Raw genomic sequence first — 25,195 nt, 5'->3', positions numbered from 1 at the left:
ATTATTTCACTTCCACAACTCTATATGTAAGAGCAAACAAAAAATCATCAATGCCTTAACTAGCTATGCTGCTTGTTGTGACCTGTGCAGGGCTACGAAGAGATGATGAGCAATGAGGATGTATCCAATGCTTGAATGCGAATAAAATAGAAAACTTTTCGGAAGTTTACAGCCGTTCCTTTCCAGAAAGAAGTCTTCCCTTTGAAAAGGCTGGGAGAATGCATCCACTGTTCTCATCCTTTGTTCTTGCTCCAGAAGGTATTGCTTATGAGAAAAGAGTTTATTTGCACTTAGAACATACCAAAGAAATACCTTCTACTTCTGTACATTTTGGAAATCAAAATAAAAAATTCAATATGGCAAACAAGGATCATTGGAAAAAATGCCACTTATAAATAGGTTTATTGATGACCTTGTTAAACTCTTAAAGCACACAAATATAAATGCCATAGATTATTTCTCATCTACTAGTTCCACAAACACAGGACTTTTAATTGCATGAGAAGTCCTTGATAATAGTATTAGAAGCTTCACACTTGGAAGACATTACCTTAATTACTTTGCCAATTTCAAACTAATTCTACATTTTTAATGGATGGCTCTACACTGAAAGTCTTCTGAACTGGTTGGGTTATCCTCTGATTTCTTTCCAAATTCTCCTGTACTTTGGGAAGAGGCAGACTGCAGACAGTTTTTGAAATAGAGTTGAACGGCTTTTTAGACATGACAGCATTGTAAAAGAAGGAAACGCTCAAGCTCAAGCTATTGTAACTTTCAAGTAGTTTACAGCCAAAGTTAGTCACATGCTTATATGTTTTGATGAGTCAGATCCATGGTTCACACTTTTATTTAAGGAGTAAACTTCACTGGTAAGGGTGCTAACTAATGTTAAATTACTGTAGTGATTTTTTTGCTACAAAATAAATATGTTTAATTCTTATTTTGGTCTAACAACTGCAGATGGCCTCACACAGGGTATCAGCAACTGCTTTACAACCCCAGAACGAAGTTGCTGTGTCTGCACTGGAAATGTACTTGCTCTGCTGTGTTGGGAAGACTTCCAGCAAAACGACCTCCATTCAACAGTGTTTTTTAGCATGGCAGTCCCCTACATTTTCCTGAAGACCTGTGACAAAAACTGTTATTCTGGGTGCATGAGGAGAATTATGAGAAACCTCTGAAACCCTCTGAGCTATGATGCTGAATAGCTTTAGTTTGAGCTAGATCAGCCTGCCTGTGACAGAAGCATTACCCGGCTCAGAGAGGGGCCGGCTGGACCTGTGCAGTAGGCAAACCTAAAAAGAAGTCAAATGAATGCCACAGGAGAAGTGAAAAATGCTCAGGGTTTGGTCTTGAAGCCTAGGGTATGTCAAATCACTTTGACGTAAAGACAGACTGCTCAATCTGGGTGGCAGTGACAGCTAAATGGATTGTGAAGGATAAGATTTTTTCAAAACCGCTTAGGAGATCTGGATGCCATATTCCTACCAAGCCTAGAACAAGAAAGAGGCAGAAGTTCTTCTTCTCGATACTACTGGAAATCTGGGTCTAGCTATTAATTTTAGTCTCTACACAGAACACCAAAAGGAATTGCTTAGTGCAATCTTAAAACGAATGGTTCTGTGTTATTGGAATCACTGAATTTTTTTGTAATTTACATTAAAATAAAGTCCTCATTATAGTAATTATAATTAAAGTTACTTCATGAAATGCACCGTTTTGTAAAAAATGTATGGTGTACCGTATATATGTTCAAAGCACTGAAATTCAGCCAGAAAGTAATAGGGCAATCAGAAACATGACCAACTTTCCCTTGCTTTCTTACTTGTCCTCCCATACTGTTGCAAGAAAGGAGAAGACAAGGAAGCGGCTAAATATCAGCAATTTGGTCATGGAAGAGAGCAGCTGAACATGATTCAGTGTGACAAGAGGCACTGTGATTTCGCTAAACCATTTCTCAGGGTACTTTGTAAGGAGGATCAGCAGCATTATTCCTTTAACAGCCATGTCTAATGCAATAGCCAGATGGGTTTTGTCCCAGACCAAGGTATCAGCATCAGGTCAGAAGGTAACATTCTGTTTACACGATTATTTCCTAAAGCACTTATCTTCTCCTCGGTGTGAAAGTTGACTTTTCTGTTTGTAAGGAGACCTAAAGAATTGAGGGAATGGGAAAAATTAGCTACACTGAGCTGGAGCTGAATGGCATTAAGTGGGAGGTCTGAGAAAGGCTGCTGCGGCGCTCAGCAGGACACCTTATTAGCCGCGTCATCGCAGTTCATTCAGGCAAGCCATACCAGTGTCACCAGCATTCCCACACAAAGACAAAGTTCTTCACACAGTCTATAAACATGCCTCCCTGGCCAATTCATCCTAACTTGACACTGCTGAAAAGAGGGGCTTGAGGGCTTTTTTTTGTTTTGTTTTGTTTTTTAAACACAACAATAACATAACAAAACAAAACAAAAAACTTGCAGCTCTGCCAAGCAGGCTGAATGGAAGAGAAGGAGGGACACTGTCACGTTTCTTGGGAAGAAACAATCCAAGGGTCAAGCCATATTTTATTCAGTGAGCAAATTTTTGTAATAACTCAATGTGTTTAAGCTACATACTAGCTAGTATGAGCACTTCCGTATTTCTTGTACAACTTCTGGGGCAAGATATTGTCCTTCCACAATCTTATTTTTGCACATGATCCATGCAGAGGAATTAAAGGTACAAAAGCTGCTTTTATGGAGAACATGTGACTACCTATATAAAATGCCCTTTCCTAAGTGAAGGAACACAAAAATCACAACTACATGCTGAGAAGAGAGGACAGCACAGTGTCGGTGCGGCAATAATTTCTTAGGTTAAACTGCTAATCTTGTTTCTTCTGGACCCAAGCAGAGCTTTGAGCCACAGGTTCTGTTTTGATGTGAATCTAGCAAAAGTAATGCTGGCTTACGTCTCTGCGTGGGTGGTAAAACCCTTTCACCTCTCAGCCATCAGTGAAGCGTTCAGGGAACAGCTCGGAGCTCGAGCCGGCAGGGCAGGTTGCACCCTTACCGCCTGCAGCATGGGAGCCTGGACCCCCTGCCCAAGTTCAATGTCTAGAAAGGGGACAAACACCCCCCAAAAAGCAGAAAGTGACTTGACCATCCCGTCGGAGGGAGCCAAGAGCTAGTATGGAGGTAGCAGGTGACCTATGGATAAGAAGGTTATACACACTTTCTTCTCCATGTATCTATAAATGCCAGAGGTAAATAACAACTCCTGCAGTGACTTCTGGTGGAAAGTAAAGGAACGACGAGTGAAACCTGTCTTCTGCTGCGTCAAGGAACTGAAGATCGAGAGAATGGAAATGTTAAACTTTTGCTTATACAAAAATAGACAGACAAGTGCTGTGTGGCCTTTCAAGATTCCTGCCGTTCCTATCCTCATTACTTTTTGCTTTATAAGTTTCAGTCAAAAGTGCACCTCAAGAACTGATCCATGGGGGAATCCACCTCCAGCAGAGGTTTTAGAGAAAGCTTTGAAACAGAACCCTGTAATCTCTTTAGCGCGTTGCCTCTCTTCTGCAGCACAGTTGGCACTGAGCTTGCACCATTTTGCTTTCTCAGATACACATTTAGAGACAAATTCCAGAAAATTCCCCATTAATTCTGAGTAAAAGTTACCTGGTGGCTGGCTAAGTGTGCCTTAAAAGATGTGATGTAAATGCCTTCATTGGCATGCCTAAGGTGTTGTAGTACTGTCATTAAAAAGATAAAGTTTATCATATTTTTGTGCCTTGTTCTTTCTGATATAATAGCTAAAACCTATTAATAACACCAAAACATCTCAAAAGGTCAAGCAGCATACAGCAAGATGAAGGGAATTGTCAAGAAGCTTAGGCAATCACCTTAGCACTCAAGACATCTGCCAGGGCTATTTAACTAATATGTGATGCTCACTTTTAATTTCAATATAGTGCCATTTGGGCAAAAATGTTGTATTTTTTAATTAATTACAATGTCAGCAGCTATTAAGATTAAAAGAAAGACCACATCAATAATAAATACTTAATCCAAAGAAAGGATTACAAGAAGAGCAATAAAAATCAATTTTTAGAGCTGGAAAATTGTGACTTTTTCCTCACTTGACTGGTATTCTCATTATATTGACAAAACCATGATCTTACCTGACACTGACATTCGCCTAATGAAATAGCAGCCATGTATAATGATGTAAGGACTTGTCAATTTTGCTACAGGGAAATACAATGCTATGGCTCTGGTGTTATGTTACAAAGGTATTTTCGTGCTCTTCATCTGATGTAAGAGAAAATGACAAGAAGAAACCAGAGAAATGGCACATCTTTTTGAATCTTCCTTTACCCCGTCATGGAAGATTAAAGTTCTTCCACGTAACTTCTGGAACTCCTCAATGTTGGTAACACGTGGCCATAAGCAGGCAGCAGATAACTGCCCTATTTCAATTTGCATGAAGACTGGGATGTTGCCATTCTTGCTTACTGTTCTGCAGGGCTTGGATGTGGGGGAGCAAAGCAAAAATCCTGGGTTCATGGTGTTAAAAGCGCAAGTAGCAAACCAGAAAATAACCAGGATACAAGGCAATGGGATACTGATCTTAACCCATTAAGGCTGGGAAAAGTATTTTTTGTGACAAATCTAGAAAGATTCAAAACAGAGGCACTCTATGTCCTAAACAGTTCATCAATGTGAAAAGTGGTAGAATGATTAAGAGATCTTGCCAGACTTGTATCTCACCAGACTTGCACCAAACGCCCTTCCCAGGCTGACCTCCTGAGGATGGCCACATGGGCAAAGGGGACAGTGGAAGGTGACAGGACACTGGCCACGTCTCGGTGAGCTGCTAGTGACATCGGCTTGCTGGAGGAAACAGCTAGGTTCAAAGGGAAGGGACTGCAAATTAAAAATAGAACCAACCACTTCTGGAAAAGGGCAATGCAAATTATTAGAAATACAGAAAGACTTCACTCGCAAAGGATTAAAAAAATGCTTGATGTTAAGAAAGCTAACCAGCAACATATTTTACATACTTAATTGTTAGCTTGGGCATTTATCCCTTTGAAAATCGCAGTACAGTGGACTACTGAGCTACGAGAGGAAACAAATGAGGGGTGGCATGACAGAATCATTTGAAGTGTTAAAGAGAAGGGAAAACCCCCTCTCTTTCAAAAGAGCACACCGATTAAAAAAATTAGAGTCAACATTCGGTTTGAACAAAGAAAATTCTGGTGGATATCCAGATAGCACGACTATTCTCCTTGTTGGAGTGAGAAATGGAATCATCTTAGCTGCATCTTAAACCTTACACCAGCTGAAGAAAGATAAAGAAGCTTTCACAAAAGGTGAGGCAGTTCCAACTATTTACCTGTCTAGAAGAATATCTGCCAAGTCTGTCTGCAACTACTTCAGCACTTGTACAGAGAAGTAGCTAAAAATGCTGTAACTTGCATCTGGTTATTTACCTGTTAGGGTGAATATGCATCTTTCCAGGACACACAATACAAGACTCAGAGACAACAACCTTCTTACACAGTGATCCTACCTTCCTATGCGAGTAAAAATGTTGAAAGATGGTTATTCGCTTAGTGCCCACAGGCTCAAATGGAAGCAGAATGGGGCTCTTCCAACCATTTCTCCATTTTATAGCTATTAGCTCATAGCATCATCTTACAGTGAGCATTGTAAATAAAATAACAATAGCCATTTATTTTCATTTCTCTGCAAATAAATAAAAACTGGATCAACAGCCCATATAGATTCTTCTTAATTGAATCATAGCTATCCTGGAAGATTATATGGCTATACGATAGAACATTTCAAAAGACACAAACCACAATGAATGCTGATGTGAGTGTCACCTTTAGCTAGACACTAATGACTGCTCTTTACCTAGCTCTAGACTATCTACAGGACAAATTACAGTAAAAAGAGAAATATAACTCAATGAGAATGTGACACACTCTGCACATTCTCATATAACGCTGTTTTTCAGAGCAAACTCAAGCAGGCAACAAGTTATTTGCTGCCGTTTCACTTTTAAGAGGCATTCTCCCTTTTCTTCAATTGCCTGTGTTTAATTACACAAATTCTACTGGGAGTGGTATTTTTTTACAATACATCCGATCTAGCCTGTAGTTACATCAGTTATATTCTACTAGAAAGACATGGTAGCCAACTGAGGCAGCTCCAGGAGAAGCTATTACTGGAAAACAGGTAAAAAGGAGTAAAGCCCTTATGACAGATGAGGTGGAGGCTCAAGAGTGTCACTAAAAGTGGTCCCAGCTCACAAGCAGACTTGGCAATCCCTTACTGTGACCCACACCATAGCACAGTGAGTTTGCTTTTGTGAAAACAAATGTCAAAACCCCCTCCAGGAAACCTCAGAGCTATTATTTTCAGCATTTCTTCGAAAAGAGCCACAATTCTATTCACATTAGGCAGATAAAGTGAAGAGTGACTTAGTGTATCCACACTGTTATTTTTTTAAGTGACACCTTTCTGTGCAGGTGTAAGCAACTGCAAGTGCTTACAAGTCCCGGATTTTGGATTGCTGATTCTCCAGTCAGATCTTTGCTTCCAAACCTGCTATTGTTTACACAGACTTCTTTTTATCGTGATAGAAAAACCCAGATCTTTAATTTACAATCTGAATAATAAATGCTGCAAATTTATTATTGATCTGTTCTGTAATTAATTAATGCCAAGAAGAAGAAAAAAAAAAGAGCTCCATATGCTGAAAATAACAGAATAAGGACTAGGACTGGCTAGGACTATCAGAAATCATCACTCACTTACTATGCAAATGCATGTATTGTGTCCTTAAATTTATAATCATGTCTATTTTCCATTACAATGCCCACAGGGACAAAGTTATTTTTCTGCTAAAAATATAATCTAACTAAAATTCTAAATGTGTTTGTGTAAACAGGAAGGACATACAAGTTAAATTTTTGACAACTGCATCAAACATGCAAAGGTTCAAGCCAGCAGAAAAACAAGAAGCGAGGAAAAAGTGTCTTTGACTGTATTTGACAGGTTGAAAGTAACAAGACAATTTTGCTGGATTTACTCTTTAAAGAGCATATTATACAAACACGCTAATTTTGAGAGCACTTAACCTTTGTTTAAAGGAGGGGATGACTGAATATTAATGAGATGAGCCTCAGGGTGTGTAATGAAAAGCTGTCTTTTTGAATTCGATCTAGGGTTTTAAACCTTTGTTAGAAGACATTTGGATGGAAGGTTTACTTGCCCTGGGAGTGCATTCTATCTGAACACAGAGAAATTTCACTAAACGTTTGAAGGCACATGATTACAGAAAGTTTTCACTTGATGTTAAAATCACTGTTGCAAAAATAAATAAAATTAAAAAAAAAATCTCAAACCCGCAAAAGCGAGCTACTCCTAGGATCTTCTCAAATGACCCAGATCTTTAGAGTGAAGTTTTCCTTTGCCTAGAAACTAAGTGGCTTTTCTTTTGCTCATTCAGCTGCTAGTTCTGGGAAAAGCCCAAAGAGAAACATTTAGATAGGAGGGGTCTTTGAGAAGATGTGACAGTTGACTGATGAGCATCCATAAAATGACAAAGAATAGTTGTGTGGAGCCGTGCATCACATCGTCTCTCCCTGGGAAACTAATTGCTCTGAATTGTTAATAGTAACATTATTTTTCTGGCAATCATTTCTTTTGAATACCCAAAATGAGCATGAAACAGCCCCTTTGACCAGACATAAAAGTTAAATGTCCCAATGTTGATCAAATTAACTTCAGCTATGTGACAATGGACTATATTTGTGAGAAAATAATGAAGGGCACAAAGGGGAGCTTTATGCCAAGATTTCACAGTTGTAATGTAAAAATGTTTCTGTTGAACTAGGCCCGGGAACATTTCAATAGGAAAACAGAAGAGCACTGTCACTTTCTTAAAAAAAAAAACACATTCATTTTATGGATCTAAATGCTCTAGATAATTTCAGGAAGTTTAAATGGCTGGCACACCAAGAACCATAGTATCAGGCTAACATCTCACGTCCTTGCCCTTCGCAAACTCTCTTCTAATACTTTTAAAGAGCCCTGTCCTACAGCTTCTACTCATTCCCCAGCCAGGCTATTAAGCTCAGTAGACACTTTTCCCCAGCAAGTGTCTAAAGGACATGACTAATATGCCAATATGATTAATTAATGACATATGCACAAGCATTAATTATAACAGATGATGAAAGACTAAACTAAAATGCAAACTACGTCTCCTTTCTTACTCTCATGTGTAGCTTAAACCCGTCAACTTTAGAAAAATACCCAGGAGCAAGTATTGTGCAAATAGGGCTAACTGTATACAGGAATTATCCAAAATGGGCCTGGAAGAATTTTTTTCCGCACAAAATATAAAGCAGGTGTTCTTATTCTCAGTTGTAAAACAAATTCAGTTTTGACTGTATCTGTGTCTATCCAGAACAACGTAATTGACTTCTGGGAATTTAGTTTCAGTTTACATTAGCATTGACAAAGACTCATTACACATGCCAATTTTCTACATATATACTGTGTATGTGTTTGTAAATATACAAGCAAATATTTGCTTAACACCAGTGTAATTCCAACTCTCTTAGTCTTTAAAGAGTCTATCTAGCACCACATTTTCTTCACACTCGCTAAACAGCAAATGCTAAAAACAATCCGGCTCAGCACATACCAGCTAGCTGCCTTTAAAAGCATTCTTCTCGCTACATAATTAATTTTTAACATTCTTAAAACTAAATTACTTCTGAACACCACTGTAAGATTAAACCTTTCTACTCCCCAAACATGTTACTATATTAATAGATTCCCTCAGGAGAAAACTTTTCGTGGCAACTTTTAAATCATTCACTTGACACTTTTCCCTTTGGTTTTTTCCCCCCAGCCCCTCCTCTTCTCAGTAATTTAGAGATGCTGTGAGCTTCATGCCTATGTGCTGAAACCTGTAGTTAAAATAATTTTGCAGAAACCAACTTCCCTGATGATTTTAACAGTTAAACTAATTCATTTGAGCTTTATTTGCACACTCTTTTCTTTTTTGTATTCCGAAGTCCTCTGATAGTTTTTACCTTACATGAAAAGGCCATACTTAACTCATGTTTATGAAGATGCAGCCTGAACAGAACTGCGCTTTCACTTACTCCCACAGTGACCTAAATCAACTGTGAGAAGGTGTTTCTGTTTCATTCAGTGAAGGTTTAGCTCATTAAACTGTTTTCCTTCTCAGTATTGTTCGCTGGGTTTGAACTGCATTGCTGTTAAATGCCCTTTAGCAGTTAAAAGGCTTTAAAGGAAAAGACTTATCAGTCTCTGTTTTTAACAGCACTAAATCTGCATTATTAGTTCATGCAGATAAGGGGATTTAAAAGCTCAGCTTGAAACCTCTCTCCTCTGTATTTATCTGACACTGCATAGTTCCAGTAGCTCAGCTGGAAATGTAGATCTATGAAGCTTTAAAGAGAGATTAAAGCCAAGAAAAGAAGTACTTTTCCCCCTATAGACGCTCTCACTTTCCCTTTTCCTACTGTCTGAAGGAGTGATGGCAGACAATGGTCAAAGATGGTTCCCAAAACCCTCTGAATGGGGACACTGTTGGTGGTAGCATTCATTCAAAGTGAGCTTCAGTGTATTGTCCTCCCCAATCAGCAGATCAGAATAGAGTTTGCTGGTGGCTGCCAAAAGGTTAGCGATGCCGATGAAAGGGGTTTCCCATTATTCACTGCTCTTACAGAACTCCCCTTTTGTGCGAGTCAGCCCATCATTTCACTATGGAGGTCCGGATCTGCGGCTGGCTGCTCTCTCAAAATGAACAATTCATCTGAATGCAAGCTCACAGTAGTAGCGTGCAACCTCGGATCGAAGGTTTTCTTTTCTAAGGACAGGGGAGTTGGGGCAGGTTTTGGCAGTGTCACATTTTAATGATATACCATCATGACATCTCTGACCCACAGCTGACACTAATACTACAGTCTTATTACCTTACCCTTGCCAGGGCATCGTGGGAGGTCCAAAGGCAAAATTAGCTAATGAAGCACACTGTATGCTGTAAACAAGTGTGCAATAAATAATGCAAAAGGTTTATACAGGTTTGCTGAAGTTCCCTCATGCTAAGCATAAGAAAAGGAAATGAGACCAATGGAGCCAAGACAAAACGAAATAAAAATAGGCCTTTCCCACACTCCTCTCTGTAACAGAACTCAAAAATCTGTGTCTCAAACTGCACTGAGAGTAGATCCTGATCTTACTGTGCCTCTGTCCTAAATAAGGCATCTTTTATAAACCACTGCACGCCACCTATCTGCAAACCTTCCAAGTGCCTACAGTCTTTTCTGATGATTTGAACAGGTTTTAAAAGTGATGCAAGAGGAGACATATTAGTTTCTTTCTCTTCATCCTTGTATCACTCCCAAAAGTGAAAATAAATGCCTGTTTTTGAGAAATTCTTGCTTAGCCCTCTGCTGGGGTGCACAGGAAAAGCAATTCTTTATACATTTTATACATAGTGGAAAAAGCAGTCTCTTTTGCTAAAATAGCTGTCTGTCTTTAAATAAGATAAAACTTACAGAAAGAAATAAAACTTCGGACAGAATGTGATTGAAAAGGTATGCATACTCCATTCCACATTTCAGAACCTTTTTCAGTGAAAATCTAAGTAGCAAAATGTGACAACACTGCATACACAAAGGTATTTCTCAACGCATAACTGAGTTTGGTTCAGGAGTGCCTTTAAACTTCTAGGTTGCTGCCAGAGAGTCACGAGAGTAAACAGTTACTTGTTCCTGGGGAATTCCTTGCTGCATTTGCTGTGCATAGGGAAGGCTGCAAGCAAGTGCCACAAGGAAGAGATAATCGAACCCATCCTTTCTCTGGCACCCTTGACCATGGTCCAAGTTGTGCTGAGCAGTGACTCCCCACGAGTCCCAGGCACCAGCTCTCCTCCCCTCAGCTAGCCGCAGTGTGCTAGCCCTCGCCACCGACATGGCACCCACCGCCGGTAAGTGCTGGGTGGTGGGACGGGGCTCAGCAACCACTGGCTGGGCTGGGGCTTCCCACACCACAGCACTCGCTGCCCTGCAGCAAGACCAGCCATGCGACTCTTGCCCAAGCTTTGCCACGGGGAAAGGCGGCAGCAGTCCCATGCCTGCCTGGGGTCTCGCTGCAGAGCTCTCTGCGCCTGGCACGTGTTGGCACCTGCTGCCCGAGGCAGCCCTGGTACGTGGTACACTGCTGGGGGGCTGCTGGGCACCAGGGATCAGGGTGGGAAAACAGCACATCAAATGCTCTGCTTCTATTTTTTCCAGCCCAAGCAGTTTGTTTTAAGCCCCATCTTGTGCCACAGATTGCAGTGCATGCCACGGGTGCTTGGAAGAGACATTTTAAAGCTCTATTTCTCAGGCAAGCATGAAGTCAAGGAGCACGTTGTTAGAGAAATACCTACTTACTTTGCCAATACACGTATGCCCATGCAGAAATAATTACCTCTTACTCAAGAAAAAGCTGTCTTTTTTTCTGACTTTAAACTGCTAATTATAGGGCAGCTGTAAATTGTTGTGTATTTTTGGAACTATCCTTTGTACTGTACCACCCATCAGATGAATCAACTCTGTAACACCATTATAAACCATGATGTTATTAACAACTGTCAATATATATATATGTTAATATATAGACAAATGCTGTGTTGCTGCTTGATGACTATGGCGCTCAGCTAGTACTGAAAGTAAAACACCACAGGGTTTAATGCTGAGGGGGCTGGAGCTTGTGGCTTACAAGGAGAGGCTGGAAGAGCTGAACTTGTTCAGTTTACAGAAATGATGGCTATGGGAGGGTTTTGTTGCTGGCTTTAGCTGTTTGGTAGTTATGGAAAAGACAGAGCCAGACTCCTCAGCAATGCACACCAGAAAACGAGGGGTGATGGACACCAACTGCTCTGAGGGAAATTCTGACTGGATATTAGGGAGAAGAAGTGTCACAATGAAGGTAGCCATAAACACAGTAATAAGTGGCCCGGAGAAGCTACAAATCACCGTGCATGGAGCTTTTCAAAACTCAGCTGGATATAAGGCTTGAACAACCTGATCTGATGTTGAAGTCAGCCATGCTCTGAGCAGGAGGATGAACAAGAGACTCCCAGAGGTCCCTTCCAACTGGAATTATTCTATTACTCTTTAACCGAAAACATACTTGAATGGTAGCTTTATTAGAATCCACACAGGCTAAAAAGAAGGTAATCTAACTAACATATTTAATTAACAAACCTGCTTTCTACTCCACGAGTTCTGGTGACTTTAGAGAGTCAATTTAGTTTAAAAGTGTGTCATAAACTGATCTGTAATTGGCACTATCTAGAAAACTCTAACAAGAAGCGACCATTTTCAGTTTGCAGAATAAAAATCTCTACATTTCTGAGTGTGCCTTTGGAAGCATCTTTTATACGCTCCTTGTGAACACAGTAGCTTGAAAAAGGCTAGTAAAGACTAATACATACCTATCAAGTACATAGCCAAGAGCCTTATGCCGTATTCCTGAGTAAACCGATGGGCTTGTTTCCCAAGCAATTAAATTGGAAGCATCATGGAAAAGATGAATGTTTACCAAGTCAAAGGCACTATGACAAAAAAAAGAAAAAAATAAAATGATTCAGGATCAAAGAAAAAAAACATTTGCTGCATCAGCGAAGTATTCAACATAGTAACACTTACTGTATTCTCTTTTATGTTACCTTAATATTTATTCACAGACACTGTGTAAATTAAGATATCGTCATCAGAAAATTATCAAAGGCTATCATCAAACTTAAGACAACTCATCCACAGGTAAGAGTGCATCAAAGCTTTTGCTTAAAATATGCATAATATAAAAATAAAAAGCTATTTGTCAGTTACAATTCACAGAAATCAAGCAGTACCCTCTCACTAAAATATTTTTAAAACAAAACTGAATGTGTAAACAAACAACTTCAAGTTTATAGAGGTGTAGGTAAAGACCTAGTAGAACTGTGGCTTTGCAATAAGCAACATGAAAAGCTACTGACAGGAGAATTTTAGTGACATTAAAGGTTAAATCATATCACTGCAACTCCTTATCTGTCCCTGTGTGGAGAATGTCAAGATAATAGTGGTCAGTCTGCACACCACTTCCAGTCCGGAACAGGACAGTGCCTGTTTAACTCAGACTGTGCCTGTGGGATCACAGAATGATTGAATTGTTTGGAATAGATTGGAAAAGACCTTTGAGATCATCAAGTCCAACCGTTAACCCATCACTGCCAAGCCCACCACTAACGCATGTCCCCAAGTGCCACATCTACGTGTCTTTTAAATACCCCCAGGGATGGTGACCCCACCACCTCCCTGGGCAGCCTGTTCCAATGATTGACAGCCCTTTTGGCAAAGAAATTTTTCCAGATATCCATTCTAAACCTCCCCTGGTGCAACTTGAGGCCATTCCCTCTTGTCCTGTCGCTTATTATTACTCCCTACCTGGGGGAAGAGACAGACCCCTACCAGCCTACAGCCCCTGTCTGGGAGCTGTAGAGAGCGATAAGGTCCCTCCTCTCCAAGCTAAACACTCCCAGTTCCTTCAGCCGCTCCTCATAAGACTTGTATGAGGAGCTAGCCTCAGTAAATCAGTAAAATCCCTAAAATTTCCCAGCTTTTCTTCCTGAGCTGAAAGACAGGAATATTAACTCATCCTTTGCTACTTTGTAGTGTGTCAGGGAGTCGGACAGGGGTCCCTTCACCTGGCTGGGGCTGGCTCAGCCAAAGCCCATCGCATTGGCATCCCCTACCAACTACTGGCAGTGCACTCCAGAAGAAATAACCCCAAGGGGTAAATGGTGTCTTGGCTCTGGGAGCTCTGCCCTGCAGGAGGAACACGCAAGAGTTGAGGACTGCTGTTACAGCCCAATGTCTGCCTTGTGGGATGGCCAAAGACTGACAGAAGACATTTCTGAAAAGAATCATACTGCTTCAAAGGAAAACCTATGGAATTTGGTTTGGTTGAAGACAAGAGAAATACGGATATTCTGGAAGTTCCTTCTTAATGAAACCAACTTCAAACCTCTGTGAAACAGAAATACCTTCCTTTACCCCCCAGCATAAAAGCTAAATCATAGAATCACAGAACGGTTTGGTTTGGAAGGGACCATAAAGACCACCCAGTCCCACCCCCCTTGCCCTGGGCAGGGCCCCCTCCCCCAGCCCAGGCTGCTCCCAGCCCCATCCAGCCTGGCCTTGAGCACTGCCAGGGATGGGGCACCCACAGCTGCTCTGGGCAGCCTGGGCCAGCGCCTCGCCGCCCACATCGTAAAAACCCCCTCCTTATGTCCAATCTAAACCTACCCTCTTTCAGTTTAGAACTGTTGTCCCTTGCCTGTCACCATAGGCCTTTGTAGAAGTCTCTCTCAGTCTTTCTTCTGAGACCCCTTTCTATATTGAATGGTTGCAATTAGGTCTCCCCGGAGCCTTCTCCTCCCCAGGCTGAACAACCCCAACTCTCCCAGCCTGTCTCCATAGGAGAGGGGCTCCAGCCCCCTGACTCTCCTCTGGACCTGCTCTAGCAGGTCCATGACTCCATATGATCACTCTGTGTCCACCCTGTTTTCCTGTCCATTTGTTGTGACAGCTATTTATATGTACATCCTATTCAGTGTGCGTAAGTTCCTTGACACAGGGACTGGAATTTGTTACAAGACTGCACAGCAGTTGGCTGATTTTGGCTGGAAACAGTATTTTTAACAATAACACAGCTATATTCTTGTACCTTAAATCATTTCACGCAAGCCCACTTATTGTGGCAGAAACCCTTCATGCAGAAGGAATTTTCTGTTATCAACGTGCTCAGACAGAGGGATTTCCTGCTGTTACCTGTGTCAATCACATACAAGGTGTCACTTCTATCAGGCTGGGTGTCACCTGGAAGGCAAGCTGTCTTGATGAACTCTGGTTTCCCCCTTCTGACAGACAGGATGTCTGAGTGGCAAACAGAAAGCTATCCAGCTGTTAAGGCCAAGCTGGCATTCTGCTTTGTATTTGCTCTGCTTGTGGCTTTTTGTGTCCTAGAGACCTGGTCTGCATTTTTAAAAATCATCTCACTGCTTTGTTATTAAGCTCTTTCAGTGATGGGAGATGGTGAGTCACAATGAAACCTGAAAACTTGGAATGCTTTTTTCATACAGATTTAGCAACGCCACCACCCCACTAACAAAACCCCACCAAACAAACCAGTGTATGCAGGAATTCCTGCGTAGTGCATTGAGGGACTGAAGGAAAAGTGTCTGCTATGAAGCTCCAAAAGTGATACTAAAGGGACAGCGTTGACAATGTTATGTTTTGGAAAGGAGGTCCCTCCAGCACCCACAGAAAGCGGTGTGCCCCATTAGCTCCTACATGCATAATACTGCTATGTGCTAAAAAAGCTGTTACACTTTACTTTGAGTGCACAGTTTTGGTTAGTGTTCCAAAAAATAAATTTTGGGTAGGTTCCATGAACACTAATAATAATTATTACACTAGCATTGGACTGAGAAGGATAAAAAAATGTCCTGGGTATAAATGAATAGCTTTCTTAAAACTTCTTTTAAACTATGAGGAAATAGACAATACATATCAGAGTACAGGTAAGTCTGTCCAAGAGGTCTGCTATATGAAACAAGGCTATTTAAATTGCTTTATTCTCACATTCAGAAAAAATGCTGGCAAAATTTGGTTGTAGCTGATCCAAAGCAGCTAGGACTTAAATGAGAAAAGATGTTACGGGATGAATGGAAGCAAAATGAAACTGGCACAACACTGAAAAAAGTCCAGCCTTGCTGACATCTTTAGACAGGATGGGGGTAGTCATACTAGAACCGTTTTAAGCTGTCTGTCAAAGTATGCCTTGCTTGGCAGCTCAGGCATACTCCATGGACAAAGGATCTGTCAGTTCCCCTTCACAGACATGCAGGTTCTTGGTTTTCCTGCCTGAGATCCCTTGAAACAATGCTGATGGCCACAGAAACGCTCCTCAGCCAAGAGCCACTCTTCAGGCACTGCATATCTTGTGGCTACACATGCTTTCAACAGCTGTTCACCTTCATTAGTTGTTGCAGATACATACTGATGATTTTGTGAATGGCTCCAAAACCATGCATTCTCCACCTTAGGATAAGCTAAATGCAGAGGTGCTTCTAGATAAAGCCATAAAACACATGTTCTCCTTTCTCTGCTTCACTGATGAACACCCTTTGGGCTTTGCCCAGAGCCATCTATGGATTTTAAGCTGCCTCTTCCCACAGAAAAATCCACTGAATGTCCTCTCAGTGCCTTCCCTCTCCCTTAGTCTTACAGCTAATGAAAGGTCCATTTAGTGAGGTTTTCAGGCCCCTTTGTGAGATGAACCACAGCTCAGCCCTATCATCTGGCTGTACTGGGATTTCAGATCTAAACCACAATTTTCCCCTTTATAGGAGCCAAGCGTTTTGAATTTGAACAAATGGCTAAATCATACTGACTTTGCATTACTAGTTCTGTGCACAGACATCTCTTGTGGGAGAATTCAGCGTGGAGACAAAAAACAATGGAGAGGGCAAACACACCTCATGTTCCAAAAGGAGTCTGCAGCCTGGCAGCGAGGATATGGAAAAGACTTCGGCAGAGAGAGGCATCAAGCAAAAACCTCAAGCTGTGCACAGGGAGATTTTCCAGATTGTGCTGGAATCACACAACAGATTTGGACACAGCAAACCATAGCAGTCAAAACAGCAACTGCATGATAAAGATACACAGATCACCAAGCAGCCAGCACAAAGGCCTCTTCTAGAGATCCTGGTGGGGTTCTTTTGGCTTCAGGGAACAGCATATCTTGCTGAATGAACTCACAGTGATGACAAAGTAGTCCTACTAACCTTTGTAATAAGATCCATAACTAGCATGTAACTACAAAACATAACCTGGAGATGATGGCTTGAGATGTCCATTCCTGTCTGTCTGAATGATGAACAGAAAGAATCCCTGTAGGGCAGGGAGAGAACTCATGCCACAAACTCACCTCCTGTGTGAAGGTATCTATAATCCACCCCCACCCACCCAAGAACTGCTCATTCTTAAAACTTGCTAATGAAGGACCCTCCACCTACACTTTCTCTGTCCTTTTCTTTCATCACACTATCTCTTTTCCTGCAAAGAAAACTGATTTCCTTCTGCCCCTTCTGCAGGGGGGACAGTCAGCAACCAGTCTCCAGATGTGGCAAGCCAAAGTTTTTCAACTTCTTCTCAAATACTCCTATCATTTTTGACTCTTCTTTTTCCAGCTTCCCTAAAGCACAGCACTCAAAACAAGACAGAATACTCTATCAGAGGCCTTGGCAGCACTCAGTTAAATAATTACCATACCTTTCCCCCTTCCTGTGCTTCACAAAATGCATCTATTAACACATCTCAGTAAGATAATAATGAACCATATTCAGTCTCTTCTCCCTTGATCCTCTTCTACAGTATGGGTACCGAGTCAGTTATTTCCACTATTATATTTGTGCTTCTGAATTCTCCTGTCAAAGTGCAATGCTTTGCACTTCCCAGACTTTAATATTGCAATCCTACTTTCTCTAAAATATCAAAACAATTTGATTGGTGAATCTGACCACTGATTTACTTGCAAACATTCCCAGGTTGGTGCCACATCTACATTTTTTAAAAGTGCACACTAAGAACTGTTGGAATGGAAATAAATACCCCCCCCCCCCTTATATTCAAAATACTAAAAAAAACCCCAACAAACAAACAAAAAAGGCAAAAAATAAAAGTGCATGTAGTTCTCTTTCATTTTTTCTTAAAATGAAACTACAGCAAGTTTCATTAATTCTTTGTTCACACTAAAAGTAAGCTAATGAAGAATAATGGATGGGAAAAACCTGGATTCACAGACGAACTCAACTGGGGCAGATTGCTGAATCACAGAGGAGGAAAAGGAGGACAGTTTTCTGAAATGTTTTAAGGTTCCTTTTGGGGGTTTTGGGAAGCCCTCTGGTTTTGGCATGAGGTACATTCTGTAATGATATTTTCCTAGGCAGGGAAAATTAATAGCTCCTTTCAAGGATTCATAAAGAAGTATTAACAACAAGTCTCCTAGCTATATTTTTATCAGACTATATAGATCAAAAGTCATGATTATGAAAATGGCCAGAACTGTGTATGCTTATGCACATAGACTGGGTTTAAACACTTACCATACCATGAACAGACACATTATGCACTTAGACCTAACTAGGTGCATTTTCTAACCATCTGTATTTTCCATATTTATCTTTCATTCTGCAGAAATTGTTCAGAGTAACTTGTCCCTTCAACTTCTCATTAGAAACATCTGAGATCTCGTTGGATCATGTGGATTGTAATCGCAGACTATTCCAGACACAGAACTACCACCAAAACCACCAGCTCACCTCATTACAGATCAGAAAAAGCTGTAAGCCTCTTCACTCTTACTTCCCAATATACCCTTAGGAAACAAAAGCATAGTATATTACCTGGTCAGAACATCTAGCTACAGACTGCTCCCTCCAATAACTACCCCCTTTTAATATTAACCTGCAAGAAAACGTTTCCTTTAACTCTATCTCTGAAGAATAATTTTTTCTTGGAAAGGCCTGAAAATAAGATCACATTATTTTTTTCTGCAAAGAGGAAATGCAAGCAGATAGGAGACTCAGAACCTGGAGGAGTCATGATATAAGAGGGAAGGCCAGATTAGTAATTGGTGCTAAATATCCACTTCTGCAGTTCTCTACTGCTGTAATCACACACCATGTCACACAGATCTGAAAAAATTAACAAGAGCCTACATTATCCCATAGCTGCCTGCCTGATTCCTGGGACAAAAGACTAAAAGGAGAAAACCTGCTGTTTTTTCATTTTTCACAAACTGCTTAATCTAATACACATGCTTATGTAAACAAGCAAGAACACTGCTCAGCCCTCAAAAGTCAGCCTGTGTGAACATTCCTCAGACTTTAAAATCAAACTTACAATTTTAAGACATGAAATGACCACAGGAAGAAGGGGAAAATGTTGAACATTCACATATATTTAGGTGACTGTAACATAAATAAGCAGTGAAGACCAAAACTATGACTTAACAGTAAAAAAGTAAGGTAATCTGTTTCCAGGTAGGACTAGAGAAACATGTACGATCTGTGGGTTTGTTGAGCTCTCCTTGTATTAATACAAAATTTCCAAGGTCTCTCAGGTATATTATGCTGCACAATCAGCTGCTCCCCACAACATACACTACTACTATTACTGCTCTTGCAAAGACAGCGATCCAGCATGTAACACCATCATGAAGTTCAATTTCTATTGTCATACAGTTGTCTGCTCCCCTCAGCTCCCACCTCTTTAGTCTGCTGGATGATCCCAAGAGTGAAAAAAGTTTGTTTTTTCTGTAGATTTCCAGAGGATATCTTATGACGGGCGCTCTCTGCTTTGACAACAGCCAGGTTATGTTAACTTAAATAAGTTGTGTTCAGTGGGACATTTCCTCAGCAGTATATGAGTGCACAGGTAAGAGGTGTGCTGCCTGCTCTACTGCCCCTCCATTGAACCCTACTAGTGAGTGCTGGGCTGCCACATGCTTTACTCTAGGATGAAAATAAGCAACCTCACAGAGACCATGACCATACCCTGGGTTTAAAATGGAAAACCTGACTTGAATACGACAAATAAAAAGTTATGTTCCAGTAAAAGTAATATAGCAGGAACTGGCTTTAATAAGCTGCATTCCTTAAGGTAGGGTCCCCCACTGTCTTCAGTAGAAACTGGACTGGGTTTAAAGGACTGGCTTGAAGGGCTCCTGGAGAACAATCTCTCTCCTCAGAAGTCCCAGAGGTGAGGGCTGCATACACCCAGGTACACGTATCTGACCCAGGTGAGATGCTGTAGAGCCTTGGCTGCATCAGGCATGCTGGTGAGCAGTAGTGGGGGGTGCCTTTAGCTCCACACTGTGACTCCTGTGGCCTTGGTCACAGACACCAGGCTTTTTTGATCATGCTTGATTGAGCAGCTGCTTATGACCTGAATTATTCCATGTTAATTGCACATACATGTGAACATTAATATCACATTTTGTACGCATCATTACAACTCACATTCAATGCATTACAACTTGCATTCAATAAATAATAAAGCAAAGCAACTGTTTTGGAACCAATCTGTTCCATGAGCAGACCAATTTACACATACAAATACCTTCTTTGAAACAGTTAACAAAATCATACATAATATACACATAACCAGAAGTAACTAAAGATGCAACTTACCAATCAGTAATACACCATCTTGTTCGAATGAAACCTTTTCTGGACCACTTGCACTGAAAAATAAATAAGAATCAGTCACATTAAGTAAAGGATTACTGTGAAACATACTTACACAGAGAACAAAACCAAAGTTCACCCATATGTGGTAACTAATAAGCACTACACATCAACTAAGGTACCTTGAAAACATATATTGTGTCTATTTTAAATACTGGAGTTATTTACATTTTTGGTCCTGCAGCAGTTTTAAACTTACATGTAAAATTAATATAAGCCCTGGTAGTGGCTTATAGATGAACGATAACCAATTAGGAAAGCTTTACAACTGTATTTATGCTTAGCCTAAACCAGCAAATTCTTACTGCCTACACACAAATATCTTGGCTTCTTTGTAATTTTACCTGAACTGTCATCAGAGATTTACATCAAATTAAAATGAATGAGATCTGCTAGAAAGCTATTTCTCCTGCTGAGCTGACCCACCCAATATTTCTATAAAAGTTAAGGGGAATTTAAATAATGGTAAAACATTACATTTATCAAAACTGCAACATCTGCGAGAAAGCCACAAATCAGCTCACGTCAACATACGGCACTTATGATACAGCAAAAGGATTTTTTCAGCACCACTCCTAAGCCACTGCCATAAATTACAACCTCCCACAAAAAGACATGAGTCTGCATCCTATTTATTCACTGTTAACAATGAATATGGGACTAGGCTACTGTTCTCTGGTAATGAATATTGCACCAGACAATATTCATGTCATGGCCTAAATAATGATGCCAATGATTTTGTAGCAAAAGACTGCAACTCCTTATTACAAATACAGTGCTAGCCGTAGCAGAGCATCCCCCCTGTTCACAGGTTTTGCTCACCTAAGGTACTGCCTTCACAAGAGACTTGTTGGATAGATTTATCCACCCCACTGTGGACAGTCCTGATGAGATGCTGAAGTCCCAAATACTGCTAAGATAGTGAAATGCCTCACAAAATCTAAATGGGCTGTCTTCTGGTCACCCTTCAGATAACAGTTACCCATCTCCCACCTCCTTCTCTCTTCAGGCACAAACATGGCAACTGCAGTCAAGACCAACCGGATGTAACACCACTGCTTTACTAGGGCCCCTTTCCTGTTGGGGTTCTCCTTGCATTCAAAATGTGTTTATGAAGATTTTAAAGTGTTTATTTTACTGAATGAATAATATCTTATTCTTGAAAGCTTGAATGTGAAAACTGCTTACTGATACCCAGTTCTTCTCTTCTACCCAAATCCTTGAAAACGTGCAAAGTTACTTGTAAATCACAGCTTATTTCCCTGTTTGCACTCAATTTCAGAGCTGGTAATTTTGTGGAAAAAGTGTTACCTACAAGCTACAAACCAAACAAATACAAAATTGGCTACCAAATTTGTTCACAGTTATGTACTCCGTATTTTGGGAAACCTGCTTTTAGTGTTTCTTAATGCAGGTGCCAATTTCAGAATCACCTTTCTGCAGGCTTGTGGGACCTTCCCAGCCAGACTGCTAGAGGCAAATTTTACTGAGAGCGCTGCAGGGAAAATTGCAGCTTGCCTGCTTCCCTGACGACCCAGCTGTGCTGGCCCTGCCAAAGAAGCGTTGGAGGCTTTTCCTGCACAAATTTTAGCAGCTTCGCATTGCTAAAGCAGTGGAAAGTCCAAGGAAGCAGTCCTCTCAAGACCATCAAGTCCAAGAACAGTGACTAACAGCAAAGTCCTTTATGCAGTGAGTCAAAACTCGTATTTTGATACTATGGATGCATGATGAACAGATTTCTTCTGTTCTTGACTTGTGTGTCTACTTACAGTTGGCTTTCAGTAGCTCACAGGGTATATATTTAGAGGGAATAAAATAAATTAACAAAACAAAGGTTCAGCCAGATGTGAAGATTTCCTATAGACAAAAGGAGAAAAAGCTCTTAAACCCAGAAGGATTATACAGAATAAATAGGCTTCTCTTCTGAGCATAGACAAAGTTTACACACCCCCACCCTGCAGATCTGTCTGGTGACTCAGGGCAGCTGACAGCACTGACTCTGTCACTACAGATGGAGTGTGGGGTGGGTAAGTGTTTTTGAGATGTTTAGTAATTAACATCAGCAGTTTGTTGATGCTTATAGGTGCATGAATCTTTTAAGAATTTGGGTTTTGAAGGCAAGTAAATTTGCCTAGGTCTAATACAGTTGTATTCAGGGAGGAAATCCTAACAGTTCACTCCTCTCAAATCCAGCTGATGGACACATTCGAAGGGGGACCATTTTCTATAAATCCTTATTACTTTTGTCTTAGGAGAGCACACTGTTGATTTTCCTTAAACTGCAGCTCTACTGAGAAGAAATCTGCAGTAACTGAATAAATATCTACTTTATTGTAAATATCTTTTTTCAACACGGAAAAAGAATATCTCTGTAGATGCAGCTCTGGTCAACCAGGGAGTGGCTGGCTGGAGGGCTAACACATGTTCCTAACAGTCCCACTTCCATGGTTGAACTACAAAGCCCATAACCCAATAAGGTCTCTTATATTCACAGTTTCTGTGATGATCGTGACAGCACAGTTACAAGTTGAGATTTGGCTAAATGTCCACATTTATTCAAAAGCAAAACAACGAAAAAAGTTAAATGCTAGAAGCATTCAAAATGGGCCTAAATCTGATCTCAATCAAAAAAGGAAAGTTCTGTCATTTCATTCTTAAAAATAACTATAATGAACTTCTAATTACTGAAGAACAGTACATGGAACTTAAAATTAAACAGTCTAAGCCTATGATGTGGACCAAGATAATGTCTTCAATCAAGCTGTCGTTTTTCATTTGCTGTTTTCCTCTTTGGCAACATAATATGTAATTCAAAAGATGTAATACTAAACCAGAGCCAACTAGATCATGTTGCTTAGAGCTGCATCCAGTTGGGTTTTGAGCACCTCCAAAGACAGCGATTCCACAGCCTATCTGGGCCCCTCCTCTGTTGCCCACCCTCATGGTGAAATCTTTTCCCAGATTTAGTCAGATTTTCTCTTTCTGCAGCTGATGACTGCTGTCCTGTTGCTGCACGCCACCCAGAGGTACCTGACCCCACCCTTCCAGAGCCACCAGTTGGCCACTGCAGCCAGCAGTGTGGTCCCCCATCACCTCCACCTCCTGGGCTCTCCTGACCTCCACCCACATCTTGTGCTCCAGCCCCAGAGGTGCCTCTCCTATGCTTGCTCCGGTTTGCCCATGCCTCTCTGGTACAGGGGTTCCCAAACAGGACACTGAAGATATGATGTGGCCTTGGAGTGCCAAATAGATGGAGGAGTCCCTTCCCGGGACGTAACACATCCTGGGATGTTGTTGGCCTTCTTTGCCACCAAATTACAGCGCCAGCTCATGCTCCACTTGCTGTCCAACAAGATCTGAGTCCTTTTCTGTTTCCTGGACAGTCACCTCCAACCTGTATTGCTTCATGAGGTTATCCCATGCCAGGGACAAAGCTTGGCATTAACCTTTGCTGAACTCCATGAGGTTCCTGTCAGATCACTTCTTCAGGCTGTTGAATTCCCTCTGAACAGCAGCCCTGCCCTCCAGCATATTGACTGTTCTCCCAACTTGACATCATCTGCAAAGTTGAGCGTGTGCTCCATCCTGCTGTCCAAGTTGTTAACAAAGGTGTTGAACAGTACAGACGCCAGCATCGTCCCCTAAGGAACACCACCAGCAACCAGCTGGCAGCTGGACTTTGTTCACCACCCTGAGAGCCTTTTGGCTGGCCAACTTTCCAGCCATCTTACACTCCACCTACCCAGTACACGTTACCAATTGGGCTTCAAGGATGCTGTGAGAGACTGCTTTGAGAGCCCTGCCAGAGTCAATGCATACAACATCCACAGCACTCCCTTTGTCCATGCAATTGGTCATCCAAGAAGATTTGCTCCATCACCTTCCTGTGACTGAGGAGAGACCACCTGGAACCCTTCTTGAAAACGGCTGTGACATTTGTGTTTTCCCAGCCCTCAGGAACCTTAAGATGGCAGTGAGAAGCCTTGCAGTGCTATCAGCCAGAGCCCGTTCTCCTTGGATGTGCCCTGCCTGCTGCCACAGCTCACGCACGTACAAGTAGTTTAAGCTTTTGTGCAACCAAAGTGTATGAGACCGAGAGTCCTGTGTCAATCATCAACCACTTCTCCAGCAGGCCATCCCACAGGACTTTACTCTGATTCTGTCACTGATGGTAACACAAGCAATACCAGTATAAAGAATGCCCAACCCTTGGCACTGCTGTCTTATTCTGTCTCATGTAAGCCTACACTGATACAAACCAGTTAAAAGGTATTTGCAACACAATTTATATTTCATGACATGGTAAAATACAGAATTTCTTTATAGTAGCTTGGTGCTTCCTCACACGTACACTGCAAATACTGGTTTTGAGGGCAGTAGTATGTATTAGAGGCTATTTTCCCAAAAATTTACTTTAATAAGTGTAACGGAAATCCTCACACCTGTTAGAAGTCCTTTAAATTTTTATTTTTTTAAATCACAGTTTGAAAACTTGTAGTTAGATTCTGCCAGCCTTTTCTTTGTGAATAGAGTCTCTTGGGAGATCATGCTGACCTTTTAAAACCCCCTAGAAACACCACCTACATAAATAACCTCTGCTACATTGGGTAAAAGGACCTCCAGACAACATTAACATGAAGAGAGAGGTTATAGAGGGCTAATGTCAAAAAGCACTGTGAGCAATAAGTAATGCATACAAACCATGATTGATAATGACTAGCACAGAGCCTTAATTCATCTTTTCTCCATCATTTTACTGAGAGGGACCATATGAAATTAAATAGTGACCCAGCAAGGGTTTATTCAACCATAC

The 25,195-nt window shown here is 41.1% G+C and overlaps 1 protein-coding gene across 2 annotated transcripts in view; it reads right to left on the bottom strand.

Moving 5' to 3' along the window:
- The window catches only part of INPP5A (inositol polyphosphate-5-phosphatase A), a 257,283-nt gene that overhangs the window by 81,955 nt on the left and 150,133 nt on the right, over window positions 1-25,195 (bottom strand). For both annotated transcript variants that reach the window (XM_056351391.1, XM_056351392.1), the window contains exons 7-8: window positions 20,326-20,378; window positions 12,520-12,639 (exon numbers count right to left, since the gene is read on the bottom strand). In XM_056351391.1, coding sequence (XP_056207366.1) covers window positions 12,520-12,639; window positions 20,326-20,378 — 173 coding nt within the window. The remainder of the gene's footprint in view (window positions 1-12,519; window positions 12,640-20,325; window positions 20,379-25,195) is intronic.

The sequence above is a fragment of the Falco biarmicus genome, chromosome 9 (genome assembly GCF_023638135.1).
Source record: "Falco biarmicus isolate bFalBia1 chromosome 9, bFalBia1.pri, whole genome shotgun sequence".
Taxonomy (NCBI): domain Eukaryota; kingdom Metazoa; phylum Chordata; class Aves; order Falconiformes; family Falconidae; genus Falco; species Falco biarmicus.
This window is presented reverse-complemented; position numbering and strand designations above follow the sequence as displayed.